We start from the raw sequence: 19,014 nt of genomic DNA, 5'->3' as shown, positions 1-19,014 counted from the left end.
TGTCCATCAACCCACTCGGACTCAGGTCCATCTCATCTTTGCTCACCTGTAGAAGGCCAGCTGTAGGGCCACCTGGATGAAGGCATCAGGGCTGCATTTCTGCTTCTTAATGAATGTTTTCCCATAGTTGTCAAACTTATAGACAACGAAGTCAAGATTCTTTACTATTCTATAGGAAAGAAAAGATACTTTCATTGCATGTTTTAAAAAATGCATAGACCACAGAGCCCACCCAAGTTTCTCACTCCTGGCTCACATCTTAGTCCTCCAGAAAATGAGGACACAGTCCCTGTCCGCCAGGAATATGCTGGGGTGTCAGAGACATGCCTTGACCTATATAAGTGTGCAGGACCAGGGCTGCCCTGGGAAGATGAGCTCAGCTGGACAGGGGGTGGCTCTGCTCTGGCAGGGAGGTGGTCCTAGCTGCATTACGAGGCAGGGAGAAGCATGGGGAATTAGCGATATTTGCATGGGCAGGGCCAGCACTGCCCACAAACCAAATCCTAGCAGCCTGCTGCCCACAAAGTAGGCCTACAGAGGCCATTCATTTGACCCACGTAAGAAGGTGTGGCTAATATCACTGTGGACTCATCTCTGGCTACTCTAGCAGAGCTCATTTCTTAACTGGCTGCCAGCAGCGTGACCTCACCAAGACTCATCTTCAGTGTCCTGTAGGGAAGAAGGTCCTGTGGCCTGCCTGACTGCTTGTCACAGTCACCTTAGTAAGGGTTACTCATCTGGAGCTTTAACAGTGGCTGAAAACCTGGTTTATCCATGATATGCCTGGGTCTTTATCAGAGTAATAGGAAACTTCCCTGAGTCTACATAAGAATCTTAAGCTCCAGCCACCCTTAAATACACCAGTCTCCTCCTTCAGACTGCACAAAGGAGCACTGTCCGGCAAAGTCCACACCTTCTGCCCCTATTCTTGCCTGAGCATGAAGCGCTGGGAATTCAGCCCAACCCCTGCTGAAACCCTCCCTTGGGCCTCCTTGAATTATCCCTGCCTCACAGGAGCTCAGCTCTCAAGGGGCTCCATCAGGTGCTAGGGACACAAACAGACTTAGAGGGGACCCAGTTTCCTCAGTATTTGCCCCTCAGCCTGGCCTTTGACAAACTCTTTGGACAGACTGAGCTCTGTCACCATAGCCACTTGGAAACCTCCTCCCCAGGCTCTGCCCATTCAGACCTCATCCCCCTTCCAGGGGCTGCTCAGGACCCCCAGGGATCCTCCTGACTCCCCACCCACAGACCTTACCTTGGTCTCCAGAAAGAGGAGCCAGGGGCCTTGCGAGCACATGGGGCCTGCTTGGGGACCTGAAAGTGAGCAGGCTCCTTCTTCCCCCAGGACTCATAGGCCCACCAACTTATTCCTCTGGCAGCCCACTTATCCCCCGAAACCACCCTGTGAAATTGAGATGTCAGGATCATTCTATGGAAATCCTGAGACCTCGGCTCTGCCCTGCTAAAGCTAAGCAGCTCCACAGCAGCTCTCAGTAAAACAGTCATCTCCATCTTTGGGCCTCCCAGCCTGACCACACCCTGTCCTTATCATCTGTGCCATCCCCACAGTCTCCTTCCTGGCTCCTGCAAGTTTCCCCACACAAGTTCCTCCAGGGGCTTTTCACCTCCAGCAGGGCAAGCTCCAGAGCCCATAATGTGAGGACAGTGCAGTTCTCCACAGTATGGCCCCACTTTCCCTTCTGTGCCCTAATTCTGGCCATTCTGCCTTTGCTGATCTCCAGACCAGCCTGGATCTTTAAGAACTGGTACAAGCTTGAACAATCTTCCTTTCTCCCTTTTCCCCATCTACCTGCCCCTGGAACTCCTATTCATCCTTGAAGGCCCATTTCTGCAAAGCCCTTGCTCACTATCCAGGCACAGTTCAATTTCTGTCTCTCTGTGGGTTCAGGTCTATATGCCTCTCTTTCATTTGGGCACTTATCTTCCTACTTCACACGTTTGTTCCTGGAATCTGCTTCCTCCTCTAAAATTATGGAGGATAGGCTTCATGGCACATTAATTTCTGTGTTCCCAGAGCATTGCCACAGGTCTGGCACAAACTAGAGCTTTGCACATGTTTGATGAATGAATAAGTGAGTTGATGAATGAATTCCTACATTCATACTCACTTACTGAATGAAGAAATGAACAACTACAGTTGCCCAGATACAGTTGGTTGCCAGTCCCCAGCTCCCACCACACATTACCATTGTCCTTGGCCAAAGCCCACCCAGAAGGGCTCACAGCTGTCCCTGGTCCTCCTGCCTGGCTCCCTCCTTCCTGGGTCCCGTTAGGGCCTGAACCACCCCCTCCCTTTAGGGAGAAAGGCTCCCCTTGTCAAGTTGCAGTGTAAACTCAGGCAAATTGAATAGCTTGGATTCAAATGACCTATTCAAACCAGTTGTTTATTACTCTCCCAAAGCAGGGGATGATTTCCTGGCCTTGACTCTGCTCAGTCAGGTGAAACCTGCAGAAAAAAATAGCTCCACGTTTGCATTTTATGGAAATGACAGATACTTCAGCAAGGTTATTTCCTGAGAGTTATAACTCCCTTTTAGTTTGACTACATTTCCATGAGGGGTGAGGGTGGGGGTGGGCCCTGGAGGGGAGGCCGAGTTACTGGGGTCTTTGGAAACTTCCAGGGTGCATCAGCAGCTGGGGGAGGGGCAACTCCGGGCAGCCCCTCGAGGATGACCCTGGAGGAGACTTTGAGTTTCTCTTACCGTTGAAGTTTTTCAGCCGAGGAGGCTAGGTGGCCTTGAATTTCTGGAGAACATTTCCACCTCAGCCTCCTGGGAGCTGGGAGCTCACTGACAGAGTCTGCTCGGACCAGCTTCTTGCTGTTCTTCATCCTGTGGGCACAAAGGGGCCACCTCCTGAGGCTTGGAGGGCTGCAGGACAGCATTGCTCCTCTGCCACTGCAATCATCTTAACTGTTGGTTGGTGCAGCCTTGGAGTTTCAGAGGGTATAAGCTGCCCTGAACTGATAGGTAACATCAGTTCATCAGAGCTTGAAGTTAAGGGGATAATCTAATAAACTGGGTCTACTGTGCTGACCCCCATATGCTTTCTGTTAAAAACCAATTTACCTGCAGCCTGCCAGTCTTAAGTCAGAAGCATGTTACATTCCCCAGCAAACAACCTGTTATCTGCAAAAGAAATGCAGGCCCAAAAAGCCAATAAGAGGAACACAAGTTATCTTAGAGGGGGGAATTTTGTGACCCTTCAATAGGGAACTCAGGGAGATAAGGATAATTCTCCCAACCATAAAATCTATAAGAACAAGTTCTAATTAGAACCAGTCAACGTGGACCAAAGCAACCTAGAGTTGCCCTGGACTGTTAACCATGCTCAGTGGGGACTTAGAAGTTTGAGGCAATCCTGCTGTCCGTCAAAAGTCAAGGGATAGACCTGGGTAGGATTTTCTAGAAACATCTCTGGGACCCCCATTAAAACTGGAGGGCAAGAGGGGGTATGACTGCCTTCTCATCTCTGAGAGGACCCACTCTCTCCCTTGAGAGTGTCCCCTTTTCTTTTTTCCTAATCTTTCTAATAAACTCATGTCTACTACATTAAGTGTCATGTCTGAAATTTTTCTGGTGTGATTGCAACAATTCATGAGAGAAGTCTGCTATGGCTGTCTTGGCTCCTTGGTTCTGCGGCAGGTCCTTGCTCTGTAACAAACCACTGTACAGATGAATAAACTGAGGCTCAGAGAGGCCACCAAAATGTGTAAGAGGCAGAGCATGATTCTATTCAGTTTGCCTGACTACAAAACACATTATTTTTATTTTTTTCCTGTTGGTCATGTTATACCGATAAGATTTACATAAGACTTGGAGAGAAATATAGGAGCAAGCTGCTGTTCTATTTTCAAGGGTTGGTTTGGGTTTTAGTGATCCCAAAGAGTTCTGTGGAAGAGATTGAGAATTTAGAACCAGAGAGAAGGTGCTAGAAGAAAATGATCAAAACTAAAAGGAAGAAAAAATGCAGTGTGTTTAAGGGATAGAGAAGCAGAGTTCAGAGGCTGGGGAAGACCCAGGCTGGGGAGGGAGTAGTTGTCACTCAGAGACCTCCCTCTGTGCTGGGTCATTAGTTGGCCCAGTCCTGACTCAGGACAAACAGCAGGTATTGGTCTGAGCTTCCTGGACTAAAGCAGATGTTCCTGACAATTCTTTGCCCACCTCTCCCTGACAGCCCTACATCTCTTGTCCAGTTTGCAACTTCCATCTGGGCCACATTTAAGCTGCTTTCCCCCAAAACATCTTTTTACTAAGCCACTTTCCAGATGGACACAGAGCCCCTCTCTGGTGCCACCCCAGTTTTTCCTGGCCTGGTGTGTCAGCTCTGGGCGATCTTCCTGTGTTCTGCCCCTGGACTCACATGTGTTTGAGCAGATGCTCTGTGCACTGCACCAGAACGATGCCATCAAATGGGGAGTGTTCACACACCACGCCACAGGTGCCATCTCGGCTCACCACAAACTGCAACAGGGAAGAGAGAGGTGAGCCTCTGGGAGTCAGCCTTTCACACCAGCCCCTTGGCTCCAGGTCGGGTTCCCCTGGCGTCTTGGGGTACCTCTCCTCCAAGGTACTTTATTTCCTAAAGAGAATGTTGCATGTGATTTCAGTGGCCTGAGCCACTGCATGTGAGTCTCAGACAGCTCTACACTGGGCGACCTCTTTACCACAAAAGCTAAGTGCAAAGGAGACCCCCATGTTCCCTGAATGAGGCAGTCCAGGGGTTCCTAGTGAGCACCACGTGGAGCTCCTTCTCCTTTCCCTTCATTGCACACGTCACAGACACCATCTTTACTGAGATCATTTATTTGATGAACCCTGTTTGTTTTGGCCACCACTGATTTTATTCCCAGGATCTAGACCCCAGAATAGGTTCACCCCAGAATAGGTGCTGCATTATTGCAATGAACAAATGAATGAAGATGATGATCTGATCTGGATAGTAAGCAAATTCCTAGGGAGAAATAAAATACCCCTTGACAGGGGTGAAGGCAAGGTATACTGAGGATGCTCTGCTCCTCGCTGCCAGGAACCCGGTTCTCAGTTCTGCTGCTGCCAGGGGGAGTGGGGAGAGCTTCAACAAGATGCTTTGAGTCTTTGGACTTCAGATTGCTTCACTTAATACAGGCCCAGCTCAGCCCAGCTCGGCTCAGCTCCCAGGATTAAGATGAGGATTAGAGAAAAGGAGTAGGATCCATAGACACCATAAAGATTACTTGACTTTTTTTGATGACTTTACAAAACTATATTTATCTTACTTGTGAAGGACCATAATCAGTGCAAAAGGTATAGGAGGAGATGATGAGAGAGATAAAATTTGGTTCTTAAAGTTTAACTCAAAGTGGGTCTGGCATGTGGTTCATCACACCGAGGAGACACAAGTCCTTTATCCATAAAGGAACAAACAAACAAATAAAAGCTCACTGGGTGCCATAGTGCACACCTATAATTTCAGCAGCTCAGGAGGCTGAAGCAGGAGGACTGAAAATTCAAAGCCAGGCTCAGCAACTTCGTGAGATTCTTTCTCAAAATTAAATACATAAAAAGGGCTAGGGTGTGTGGTTCAGTGGTTAAATGCCTGGGTTTGATCCCTGTTACAGAAAGAAAGGAAGGAAGGAAGAAAGGAAGGAAGGAAGGAAGGAAGGAAGGAAGGAAGGAAGGAAGGAAGGAAGGAAGCCAGCCAACAAGCTCTTGAATCTCTTTCAGGGGACCAGAACATATCACACACAACCCAGGGCTTCTTTCCAGTCTTTCCTATTGAATGCCACATACTGGAATCTTTACTACTATTCTACAAATGAAAAGGAAAATTAACTAACTTCCCACAGAACTTCTCTCCAAAAGCATCCCTTGCTGACTTTTTCTTTCTCCTACCACTCCCTGCCTTTCTGTGCCAAGACTCATCCTTCATCTTCTCAAATTCAGATTGATGGAGCCTCTCTGGACTTCCTGGCTCATCTGATAAGCTGTCCTGCCTATGAAAGCCACCTGGAGGCCAGCACAGACTCTCCGACATTAGTGCCTTCTGTTCCTGCCACTCAAAGGAAGGGAGGAAAACAGTATCTTTTAAAAACTGCTCATTGCTAGGTGAGGTGGAACATGCCTGCAATCCTAGCTACTCAAGAGGATTATGAGTTCGAGACCAGCCTTAGCAAGGTAGCGAGATTCTATCTCAAAATAAAAAAGGGCTGGGGATGTAGCTCAGTGGTAAAATGCCCCTGCTGGGTTCAATCCCCAGAACTGAAAACAAAACAGAAAAAACAAAAAAGATGTTCCAAGGCTTATTATCTTCCTCATCCTGGGCATCCATTATATCTTTTCATTCCACAGCTGCTCCATGAAAGATCACAAGCAGTTAGCTACACTGTGACAGCTAAAACAGCCAGCACACTGGCAGGAGAACCCATCAGAAACAAAAGAATTGACAACGCAAACCAACAAAAAGGATAACACAGGGACAGAGATTGAAAAACGAGGTGTTCCTAAGAAGTGCTCACCAAATTGAGCCATGCCATGCCGAAGAGGAGCCATGGTTTGCCTGCTCTTTTAAATGGTCACTGTGAGAGTATGGTAGCTTTAAAACTGAAAACAAACAGATCTGGGATTGGCATGTTGAGGGAAGAAAAGATGGAGAACAGGAATGAATGGCCTAAGTTCCACTTCTTCCTCACCTGCCTGGGTGTTTTCCTCTAGGTGGAAGTACATATTGTGTTCTAGGATGATGTCATGTGAAGGAGAAAACATGAATTATTTGATTTCATTTGAGGAGTTTTCTTCTGTAGGGATGTTAGGCTGCCCCATTTCTCAAGGATTAAGGAAGGTATGTTGAAACCAGGTGGTAGCCATTAGGAAAAGCTGACATGATTCTTGATGAATGTGCCGGGGATTTATTTGGTAGAAATGTGGCGGTCTCCCATCATTTTTATGTCCCCACCATACAGTGTGTGATGGGGGTGGGGGATGAGACCCAGGTGTGACCCAGATCTTCCTGGCACAAGCTGCAGGAGGCTGGAATTTTCAGCTGGGCTCAGTCACTTACTCCCGAAGAGCTCCGGCCAATCCAGAGGTGACAGCAATAGTACATCTCAGGACCCTTCAGCTGCCCCACCCCCACCAAATCCAGCACCCTGGGTACAGAGGCCAGTGGATGCACGTGCTGGCTGGCAGTGCTGGACTTGGCTCTGCAGAAGGGGGCACTTACCTGCAGGGACTTGTCATACCAGCGGTTTGCCCCATTCTTGCTGCAGCCTCCTCCATGAAGGAGCTGGAGTGCCCTGTTGGTGTCACTGAGTTCCCCACCACCTGGGGCATCCAGGCACACCAGGCAGATGCAGCGCTCGATCATGTCCAGCGAGTCCCGGTTGGTGGAGTCTGTAGGACAGGCAAACATGGCCTCAGTACCTGCCCCAGGCCTGGGGTCCCTCTCCCAGAGCCCACACATGGAGGGCAGCCTTGAAAACCTTAGGAGGGCAGTGAAGTCAGCTAGACTGTCCTGAACCTTTATCCTACCCTAGTGGTCTCTGCAAGAGTCCTGGCCTTCATCTGTGGCCAGTTCTACCTCCAGTATGTGCACCATTGGCCCTCCCTATTAGGGTAAAAGGAGATATACTTGGACCCTCAGTTCGGCCCGTGTTGCACAGGGACCCCAATTCATCCTCCACTTGGGAATCCTTGAGCCATACCTATGCATAGGCATGTTTATTTGTCTTGAATTATGATTTTCAAACATTTAAATTAGTGGTTAAAGTTTTAAAATTAGGCAATTATTTCATGCAAAAATCTGAAGGAAAGGTTCTGCTTGCCCCTCTCTCCAGTTCATGGTTTGGAGTCAGAATCATAGACAGAAGGGCCAGGCTGCCCCTGAACCTGCATCTGGATGATCATCTGGGGCCATTTCAGGCATGTGGAACTAACTCATCAAGACAAATAAACTAAAAGCCACTAGGTGTGCAGGAAACATGTCACTTGGGAGCCCCAAGCCTGGCCTACAGCTTGCTTTAAAAAAATTCTCAGGCTGCTGGACATTATCCTACAGGAAGGGCTTTTTGAAAGCCATGCAGGCCCCCAAATAGTACCCCCCATCCCACCACAGTGGCCCTGGAGGAACTTAGACAAGGATGGTTCCTCAGGAGGTGGAGTTAGGCACAGGGGGCTTGACTTCTCCACAGAGGGCACCTAACACAAGGTTCTTCCTAGAAAGTGGAGTCAGGCCAGCCAGAGGGGCTGCTCTGTGATTCTTCCACCAATCATAGGTTTTTTTGTTTGTTTGTTTGTTTAAATCTCCTGATGGGGCTTGATCACAGATGCCAGTGGCTGCTGCTGCTGGAAGTGTTTGCCCTTCTTCCAAACTGAAATCCCTTTTGTGTTGGTGCCGTGCTTTCTCCACCATCCCATACTGAGTGAGTGTGGGAACAGACAACCTATCTTTGGTTTAAAGTCCACCAAAATTTTTAAAGTCCACTAAAATCAAAGTTTAGTATTAAGTTCAAAATTCTAAGGAGCCATATCAAGACCTACAGGAGAGGGCTGCAGATCTCCCAAGATCCTGAGCTTGGGGCTAGATACAGTGATAAGATTTGGTGCAGGGAAACCAGCCTCCCTCAGCCCCAGGGAAGGGCTGAGAGTGCTCTATGCATGAGAAGACAAAGTGCATGGTATGGGGAAACAAATGGCCATTGTGTGGCAGAGATTCCTAGCTGCATGCCAGGCCTCCTTTCTCCCCTTATTCATAGGACCCCTGGTACTTAGCTTGGCACAGAAATCACCAGTTAAAGCTACATTTCCCAGTCTCCTTTACAACCAGGAGCAACCAAGTGTCTAAATTCTGCCAACAAGATCTAGAAATGCTATCTTACAGCTTCTAGGAAATCTCCTTAAAGGTAACTAGCACACGCTCTCTGCCCTTCTCCCTACTTTCCTCCCTCCTGCTGCTTGGAACGCACATGTAGTGGCTGGAGCTGTCACCTCCATTTTGCCTTCTTCAAGCATGTGGTGTACACCTCCCCTTAACCCCCAATGTGGTTGCTCAATCCTAATTTCTTGTGATGGGTCTTCTCAATAGCTGCTGGATATGTGGCCACCTGTGCTGGTCCCTGCTCTGCCCAGGTGATTTCTTCAGGTTCATGAGAGGTGTCCACAGAGGTCCTTGAATGAAAGGTGTCGCCAGTCCCCACTTATTCCTTTACTCTACCTGCAAATCTTTGGGGAATGCGATGTACTTCACAGCAGGCCTTCCACTCTGGGGAGCCAGCCCATCTTTGGGACATCCATTCATCCATTCCTGCTTCCTGTCTCCCTTGCCCCATTATACTCCTGCATTGACCTCATGGTCAACCACCTGTACCCCCTGGTCACCTGTGTACCTTCCATTTCCTCATCAGGGCCCTTCTCCTATTCTGCCTATCAAATCCTGCTGGTTAATCTCTTTTGAGCTCCCTGATCCCCTAGCAGTGCTGGCCCTATCCTCAAGGACTCCTGACACCCGGCATACACTGGCTCTGCAGCCTGCTCAGTACAGACATGAAGGCCTCACTTTACCAGCCAGGTTGGACTCCCTCAGTACCTGAGTCCAGGGCTGGACTAGCTCTCTCTATGCCCACTGCCTCCTGCTGTATGGCATGTGACCCTGCCAGCCCCACAGCCCTACACTTCAGGCAGTCACTGCTGTCCAGCACATGCAGCCCCCTGAGCACTGATCTGATGCCCTTCCCATGTCTGTGAGCTCACCAAGGACAAGACCTGGACCTCTATACAAGGTTGGCACAGGAAAGTGTCCATGGTTCGTAATGGACTTCAGTGTGCTTCTGTTGGTCTGGCCTGGGTGGGGCTGACACGTGTGAACCCAGCTCAGAGAAGGGCCTGGAGGAGCTCTGCTAGCTAATGAGAAAGGTCCATGGTTCCTCGAGAACAGGAAAACACTACATCTGGGGCATAAAACATCAGAGATGGTGGTGGAGTGCAGGCTGGGGGTGAGGCTGAAAACAAGGTAGGGATTCCCTTTCGTCTGCAAAGTTCCTCTGCCCCCTGCCCCCTCCCCTCCAGTAGGCATCTCTGCAGATGGCCATGGTGCTCAATCAGTCCTGCACCAAGCTCTGTGCCGGGCATCCCCTTGGGCTTGCAGGCTAGCCTGTGCCTTCACAGCATGGCAAGGTCTTGGAAAGGCCTCAGTCAGATTCAGATATGAGAGAGGAAGACAGTGATGTGTCAAGAGGGAGAAAACGGTATGGGGAAAGGCTTGGGGGACTGGGAGCAGACCCCCGGTTTGCAGGTGGAGCTTGGCCTCCAGCTTATGGATGGAGGCTGGAGGATTTAGAGGTGACTGGAAAAACATAATGATGTGAGGCTATTAGCCAACCTCTGTTGAGCACCTATGACGTGCCAGTGTCAACCTAAGCATGCATGTTGGTGAATGTGCAATAGACATCATTGTCATGTCTCATCTGCAAGTGAGAAACAGAGAAACCAAATATCTTGACCTTAGGCAATTTCCAAGGCCTCACTTGTAAATGGGGGATGATAATAATCATTCAGTAAGAGGGAGGAGTAGGTTTGATCCCAGGCATTGAACTCCAATGCTTATGTTAGGAGCAGATCATCAAGGGTTGTGAATGTTAGGCTCAGCAACAACAGGGAGTCACCAAAGAAGGTTGGACCAAGGTTAAAATAGTCAGAGTAGAGTCAAAAATGCCTGGCAGCATGGGAAGGGTGTGGACCTGGAGGCCAGGCAGGGACCATGGGCAACTCAAAAGCTGCACACCTTAGCCCTATTGGCTATGCCTTGCTGAGCTCCAAGAGCCTGCTGGGTATCTGGCCTCACCAAGATTTCTTGGAAACAGCCCTAAGATCAGTGTGGGGTGGACAAGCTGCAGCTCCCAAGAAAGCCCACAGCAAGCCTGATCTGCTAGGAGACTGGGGGAAACCTGATACAACCCTGGAAAGGAAAGGAAAGGAAAGACTTTCTGGGCATCACAAGGCTGGCAGCAAGAAAGGACTGTCCTCTGGGCATCAGTGCCCCAGCCTCCTCCAGGCAGGAGAGAAGGATGCCTGAGGAGTGGCTGAGGTCTTGCCATCTCCTGCAGGCTGTGCAGGGCCCAGCAGCTCAGTGTTGCTCAACAGAAGCCAGGTTTTGGCTCATTAGACAGAGGGAAATGGGAGCAGGACAGAGCTGAGAAACCAGGTGGCCTTGCAAATGAACTCCCTGCATACAAGTGCTGATCGTTCAAAGGCTGACAAGTTTATCGTGTAAGGCAGAAAATGAACTACACCCAAACCCATCCACCATGACTCTGGCCCAAATGTAATGGAAACACAGGGAGGTGGGATGGAGGCACACGGCAGGAGCTGTTTGTCTTGTGGCATCCTCATGGAGCATATCGGGGCTCACTTAATGTGGTAAATCAATCTTCTTCAAGGAGGCCCTGCTTAATAGTGAGGTGTGTGAGTTGAGTAAAAAGAAGAGCTTGCCCTGACACCCATACTCAGGGCATTGACAGCTTCGATGGTGCGGAAATTCCAGAGACTAGAAGGCCTTGGGAACCCCTGAGGCTTCTGTTAGAGGTCGAAAGCTTTAAGACTGACTCAGGTGAGCAAAGGTAACAGGCACATCTAGTACCTCTGTCTTTGGAGGGCTGCATGACTCTGTGTTGCTGCTCTTTAACATGCACATCTGTGCATGAGCACATAAGGACATACATCGTCCTCTCTAGGACACTTGTCATCCTTGATCTGTTACCAGGGAAATGGGCACAGGTCAGATTTCTACTATGCTGACTGTCCCCCATAACACAGGGAGATGGAGGTACTGACCTCCTCTTCAAAAGCATAAAGCTTCTAATCCCTTGGCAATCCCATCTGAACAGCTTTCCTCCCCTGGTGAAGGAATTGTATCACCTTTGGGGAAGTAAATCTACCATCACAAGTCCCATATTCTTCCCTGCTCCATGGCCTGGAGGGTGATTTTTATGTTCCCAATAATCCCCAGAGACTGAGAGTCCAACAAAATTATTTCTTGCTTATTGCAAATGGTTCTTGCAAATTAGAAATGCATTGACTTAATTTACAAAAGCACCCTTTAAAAAGTTCAAGGCGGCAGGTCTTTGGCTTCCAGGAAGATGGAGTAGGCTTTTCTCTATCCTCCCACTGTAAACCCTGGATGTTACACTTTTTTAAAAATATTTTTTTAGTTGTAGTTGGATACAATACCTTTTTTATGTATTTTTATATGGTGCTGATGATTGGACCCAGCATCTCACATGTGCTAGGTGAGTACTCTACCGCTGAGCTACAACCCCAGCCCCCCCTGGATGTTACATTTAAAACAAACATGAATCTGGAAGTCAGAGGAAGGAAAACAGACCAGCCTGGGACCTCAGGACCAAAACAATACGGAGACAGATCTGTGTGTAATGGACTGAATTGTGTCTTCTGCAAATTCATATATTGAATCCCAGACCTCTCATGTGAGTGCATTTTGAGGTAGGACCTTTACAATGGTAATTCAAGTTAAATGAGATCATAAGGGTGGGGCTCTAATCCACTAGGACTGGTGTCTATAAGAAGAAGGAAAGACTAAAGATGTGTGCACAGAGAAGGGCCATGTGAGGAGACTGTGAGAAGACAGCAAGCTAAGGACAGAGGCCTCAGGAGACTCCACCACTGCCAGTACCTTGATCTTCAACCTCCAACCTCTAGAACTATAAGAAATGCACCTTTGTTATTGTTTAAACCACCCAGCCTATGGCATTTTGTGATGGCAGCCTGAGCACACAAATATACAGGGTATTTTTCCCCGTAAAATATCCCACACTTGGAAGAGGAAAAGCCAGCAACATAAAATCTCAAGTAGGCATAGAAAACCAAATGGGAAAAAAAATCTCAACAAAAGCCTGCTCTCTATGTCCAAAGAACAGGGGGTTGGGAGTGATGGGAGGCAACCTGGAAAGATATAGACTTTTAGATAATAGCTATTCTTGTTCAGTTAAATATCACAGGAAAGACTGTCATTCTACACACACACACACACACACACACACACACCAAACACACACACACACACCAAACACACACACACACACACACACACACACACACACACACCTTAAATCCCAACCCTCCACCATTTACTGTCAGCAAAAGCCATCGGGTAGCCTAGACTTTGTACCATCACTGGTCCATAATGAGGCATCTCAACCTCTGGGGCTATCAGAGAAGGCATGATATCATATGGAAACTTAGATTTCATCTCTACTGGATGGTAATTAGTCCCCTGGACCCTGTCCGACTAGTATTAATAGAGACCACATAAGGAGCAGGAATCCCCACTCAGCAGCAATAAGAACTACCTGTCCTAGAGTATTGATAGAGCCCAAGTGAAGACCCTGGATTTCTGTTTTTACCTGCTGCAGCAGTGTCAGAGTGAGCCAGCTTAAAAAGAGTAGGTTTCAATAAGCTCTAGAGTCCCAGAACATCATACATCCAAGTTTCAACTCAACAGAGATGACAGATATGTTAGGACTATGTGACAGATAGATTATTCTAAACCAATAAATACAAAAAATGTGTCAAACAATTCTGAAGAAATTTGAAACATATGAACAGAACCATAAAGTCTCGGCAAAGCATTATAAATCTCAGCAGAGGGTGGGAGAGGAGATATAAAGAGTCAAATAGAGATTTTAGAAATGAAAGAAATGATAACCAATGTAAGAAGCTCAGTGGATAGACTCAAGAGCAGAATTTAGGGGGTGGAGAAGAAAATAGGGAGGTTGAAGCTAGAACAATGGAAATTACCCAATATGAACAACAAAGGAAATAGATTAGAAAAATAAAATATAAACAAATAAACAAATAATCCTAAGAAAACTGTGGCACACAAGACCTAGCATTCATGTCACCAAATTCCCAGAAAGAGAGGAGAAAGAGCAGAGCGGAAAAGTACACAGAGAAACAATGGCAAAAAATGTCCCCAAATTTGTCAAAAGACATCATAAACTAAAGGTTCAAGAAACTGACAAAACCTGAAACAGGATAAGTTGAAAGATGTACATATTAATAAGTATCATAGTCAAACTTCTGAAAACCAAAGACAAAGAAAAATTTTGAAAGCAGTGAGAGAAAAATGATACTCTGTCGACAGGAGAAAAGCAATTGGAATGACAACAGATTTCTTAGTAGAGGATAGAAGGACGTGGCACACATTTTTCAAGTTCTGAAAGAAAATAACTGTCAACACAGAATTCTAAATCCAGGTAAAAATATCTTTTGGAAATATCTTCCTTAGAAGGCTGGGCTCAGTGGTGCATGCCTATAATCCCAGCAGCTCAGGAGGCTGAGGCAGGAGGATCATGAATTCAAACCTAGCTTCAGCAACTTAGTGAGGCCATGGGCAACTCAGCAAGACCCTGTCTCTAAATAAAATATTTTTTAAAAAAAGATAAAACAAAAATTTAAATGCCAGAGTTTAGCTCTCACATATAAACTATTGCATTAAGTGTAAATTATCTAAATATACCAATTAGAAAACAAATATTGGTAGATTATATTAAAACATTACCCAGCTCTGTGCTGTTAATAAGAAACTCCCATCAAATATGATGATATAGGTTTGTTGAGAGTAAAAAGAAAGAAAAAGATCTATCATGCAAACATCATGAAGAAAGCAGGAATCACTATATTAATGGCAGATAAAGTAAAATTCAGAATAAAGAAATGAATCAGTCATAAGGGGAAAATAATTTAAAATAAAGGGTAAGTCCATAAAGCAATCATAAATTCATGTGTACCAAAAATATCACAAATGTGTGAAGCAAAAACTAACAGAATTAAAAGAAGGAATAGATAAATCAACTATTGCAGTTGGAGACTTCAACCTCTCACTGTTGACAACTAATAGAACAACTAGACAGAAATTTAGTAAGGACATAGAACTCAGCACCATCAATTGACAGGATCTAGTTGACACTTATAGAACATTTGTTCAGTGACAGCAGAATGCATTTTTTTAAGCACCCATGAAACATAGGTTGAGATACTACCTCCAGGGATAAAACAACCTCATAAAATTGAAAATAATTTAAATAATACAAAATGTGTTTGTTTCTGATCATAGTGGAAGCAAAGTGGAAATTTTAAAAAACTGAAAAATAACATGAAAAATGTTTAACATTTAGAAACAGAATAACACACTTCAATAATCTGTGAAGGGAGATTTTAGGGAAATTTTAAAAATACACTGAAATAAATGAAAATTAAAATATACATGTCAACATTTGTGAGATGAAGCTAAAATATTAAGATAAAGGAAATTTATAGTATTAAATGCTTACTTAGAAAAGAGGAAAAGTCTCAAATCAACAACGTAAGTTCTCACCACAAAAACCTAGAAAAAGGGGCTGGGGTTGTGGCTCAGTGGTAGGGCGCTAATCTGGCAAGCGTAAGGCCATGGGTTCAATCCTTAGTACAACATAAAAATAAATAATTAATTAAAATAAAGGTATTGTGTCTATAACTAAAAAACATTTAAAAAAAGAACTAGAAAAAGAAAAGTAGGAGGAAAGAAATCATGGAAAAGAGGGGGAAAAAAGAAAGAAAATCAATAAAAAGAAAATAAACTTGGTTCTTTTAGAGGATCAATCAGATTATTAGCAAGACCAATGAGAGAGATGAGAGGAAGAAGAGCAAAGGTGGGGGTCAGGGGAGGGAGAGAATGCATCACCTATATCAAGAACAAGATGGAGGATATCACTTTAGGTCCTATAGATACCAAAAGTGAATAAGAGAATACTTTGAACAATTCTACACATAAAAATCTGATAATTCAGATTAACTTTAAACTTCTACCATGCACTAAATATAAAACAGATAATTCATGTATGTGTGTGTGTGTATGTGGTGCTGGGGATTGAACCTAGGGCTCTATGCATATTGGCAAGCACTCTACCACTGAGATACCCTTCTGGACCTCTATAGCTATCAAGGAATTGAATTTGTCAGTTTAATCCTCTCTAAAAATGTATCTCCAGGCCCAAATGATTTTCACCAAAAAAACTCTACCAAACATTTAAAGAAAAATTAATACCATATCTGCACACTCTTTTCTAGAAAATATTACAGGAGGGAAAACTTCCAATTGATTTTATGAACTTGCTATTACCATAATGCCAAAACGAAACTAACATAGTACAAAAACAAAGCAACCATAGACCAACATAGGTGCAAAAGTACTGAATAATACATTAGCAAATAGAACTAAGCAAATATAAAAATAATTATACACGATGTTCAAGTGGTGTTTGACTCAGGGATGCAAGGTTGTTTTAATACTTTAAAAAAATCAATGTAGTTCATCATATTAACAGATTAAAAATGAAAAATCACATGAATATTAACTGTCATAGAAAAAACATTTAGCAAAATTCAACATCCATTTATGATAAAATCTCTTAGGAAACTAAGAATAGAAGGGAACTTCCTCAATTTCATAAAGAGCATCTGCAAAAAAAAAAAAATCTATGGCTAACATCATATTCAAAGGCAAAAGAAGGTATCCTTCCCCTAAAGATAAGAATAAGGAATAAGACCAAAATATCTACTCTCACCACTGGTACCCTACATAGTACTAGAAGTTCTGGCCAGTGCAATAAGGCACACACACAAAAAAGGTGGTGGGGGGGGAAGACTTACAAAAAAATTGCCACTATTTTCATGTAACACAATTTGTTACATAGAAATTCCTAAAGAAGCTACAAAAGCAAGCAAATAACAACAACAAAAAAAACCCACCTAGAATTAATAAAAGAATTCAGCAAGGTCACAAGATACAAGATCAACATATAAAAATCAATTATATTTCTGTCTATCGCTGACAAACACAGAGATATTAAATTAAAAAATACAGTGCCAATTCTAATCATTCAAAAGAAATTAAGTTTTTTTAGTGTAAATCTTGAAAAACAACATATAGAACTTGTATACCAAAACAAAGCACAAACCAAAAAGAAATCACAGAAGATATAAGTAAATGGAGAAATACACCATGCTCACACTTCGGAACAGTCAACATATTCAAGATTTTAGTTCTCAGGGCTGGGGATGTGGCTCAAGCGGTAGCGCACTCGCCTGGCATGCGTGCGGCCCAGGTTCGATCCTCAGCACCACATACCAACAAAGATGTTGTGTCCGCCGAGAACTAAAAAATAAATATTAAAAATTCTCTCTCTCTCTCTCTCTCTTTCTCTCTCTCTCCTCTCTCACTCTCTCTTTAAAAAAAAAAAAGATTTTAGTTCTCAAATTGACATACAAGTTTAGCAGTTTCCATCAAAATTTCAGTAGGATTTTTTGTAGATACAGATGATGTTATTCTAAAATCTATGTGAAAAAGTGAAGAAGCTAGAATAGCTAAACCAATTTTGAAAAAGAATAAAGTTAGAGGAATCAGTATATCTAATTTCAAGACTAATTATATTAAACTATTTTATCAAGCATGGGTGATACCGGCAGAGGGATAAACACATATCTCAGTGGAAGAGAACAGAGAATCCAAATATAGACCCACAAAAACATGCCCCATTGATATTGATTAAGGTACACAGATCATTCCATAGAGGAAGGATGGCATTTCAATAAATGGCACTGGACCAACTGGACATTCATGGGCAAAGAAAAGAAAAACCTTGAAATAAAACTCATGCCTTATATAAAGAATAAATTTAAATGGATTGTTGGCTTAAATATACAATATAATACTATATAACTTTCAGAAAAATATGAAAGAAAAGCTTTGGCTTTTGGTGAAGAATTCTTTTGGCAAAGAACCTCAGATAAAACCAAAAACATGATCTATAAAAAGAAAAAAATGATAAATTGGACCATAACAAAATTTTAAAAAATGTATTTATTGAAACATTGTTAAGAAAATGGAAAGATGGACTGGGGATGTAGTTCAGTAGTAGAGCACTTGCCTAGCATATGTGAGGCCCTTGGTTCCATCCCCAGCACTGAAAACAAAAGAAAAATAAAAAGATGGAAAGACAAGCCACAGAAAAGGATAAAATATTTGCAAAATACATATTCAATAAAGGACTGGTACCTAGAATATATAAATAACTCTTAGAACTAACAATAAAAAAATTCCAAACAACCCAATTAAAAAATGGGCAAAAGAATACGAAAAGACATTCAATGTTATTAGTCATTAGGGAAATAGAAATTAAAACCACAATAAGATATTACATCACCTCTCAGAATGGCTAAAACAAAAATAGTGACAACACTAAATACTGGCAAGGATGCAGAAAAACTGGATTGCACCCATATTGCTGATGGGAACACAAAATGGTACAGTCACTCTGGAAAACATTTATCAGTTTCTTAAAAAACTGAACCTGTAACTATCATGTGACCTACCAATTTCATTCCTAGGTATTTTTCCCGGAGTGAAAACTTATGTTCCCATAGAACCCTGTATATAAATGTCCACAGTTGCTTTATTTGTAAATAAACATAGCCTCAAACTGAAAACAACCCAGGCATCCTTGGGTGGGTAAGTGGTGGAGGAAACTGTGGTATGTCATACCATAGAATGCTACTCAGCAATAAGAAGAATGAACTATTGACAAATGTAACAACTTGAATGAATCTCCAGAGAATTATGTTGAATAAAGAAAATCAATCCCAATAATCATACATAACGTATAGTTAAAATGTTCTTTTTTTTTTCTTTTCAGTACAGCCATTCTCTCTGTTCTGCCTATAGGTCAGGCTGCTGTCTCTGTGCCACAGAGCACTTCACCACTGAGCATCCTAGGCCTCTATTTTATTTTATTTCTGATACAAGGTTTGATTCAGTTGCCCAGGCTGGCTTTGAACTTGCATCCTCCAGCTTTAGCTTCCTGAGATGCTAGGATTGCAGGCATGCATCACCATGCTGTGTTTTCATAATATTCTTCAAACAATAAAATTATAAAAGTGGAGAACAGATCTGGTAGCCAGGAAC

At 44.0% G+C, this 19,014-nt stretch overlaps 1 protein-coding gene across 1 annotated transcript in view; it reads right to left on the bottom strand.

The window, feature by feature from the left end:
* Positions 1–19,014, bottom strand: part of CHAT (choline O-acetyltransferase) — a gene marked incomplete at both ends in the record, with an annotated part of 45,931 nt that overhangs the window by 8,811 nt on the left and 18,106 nt on the right. Inside the window, 4 exons of the mRNA XM_081268269.1 lie at positions 47–169; positions 2,727–2,855; positions 4,387–4,487; positions 7,225–7,394. Of these exons, the coding sequence (XP_081124395.1) occupies positions 47–169; positions 2,727–2,855; positions 4,387–4,487; positions 7,225–7,394 (523 nt within the window). The remainder of the gene's footprint in view (positions 1–46; positions 170–2,726; positions 2,856–4,386; positions 4,488–7,224; positions 7,395–19,014) is intronic.

The sequence above is a fragment of the Spermophilus citellus genome (genome assembly GCF_964194105.1).
Source record: "Spermophilus citellus genome assembly, chromosome: 15".
Classification (NCBI taxonomy): domain Eukaryota; kingdom Metazoa; phylum Chordata; class Mammalia; order Rodentia; family Sciuridae; genus Spermophilus; species Spermophilus citellus.
The sequence above is the reverse complement of the archived record's forward strand: the minus strand, read 5'-3'. Positions and strand labels throughout refer to the sequence as shown.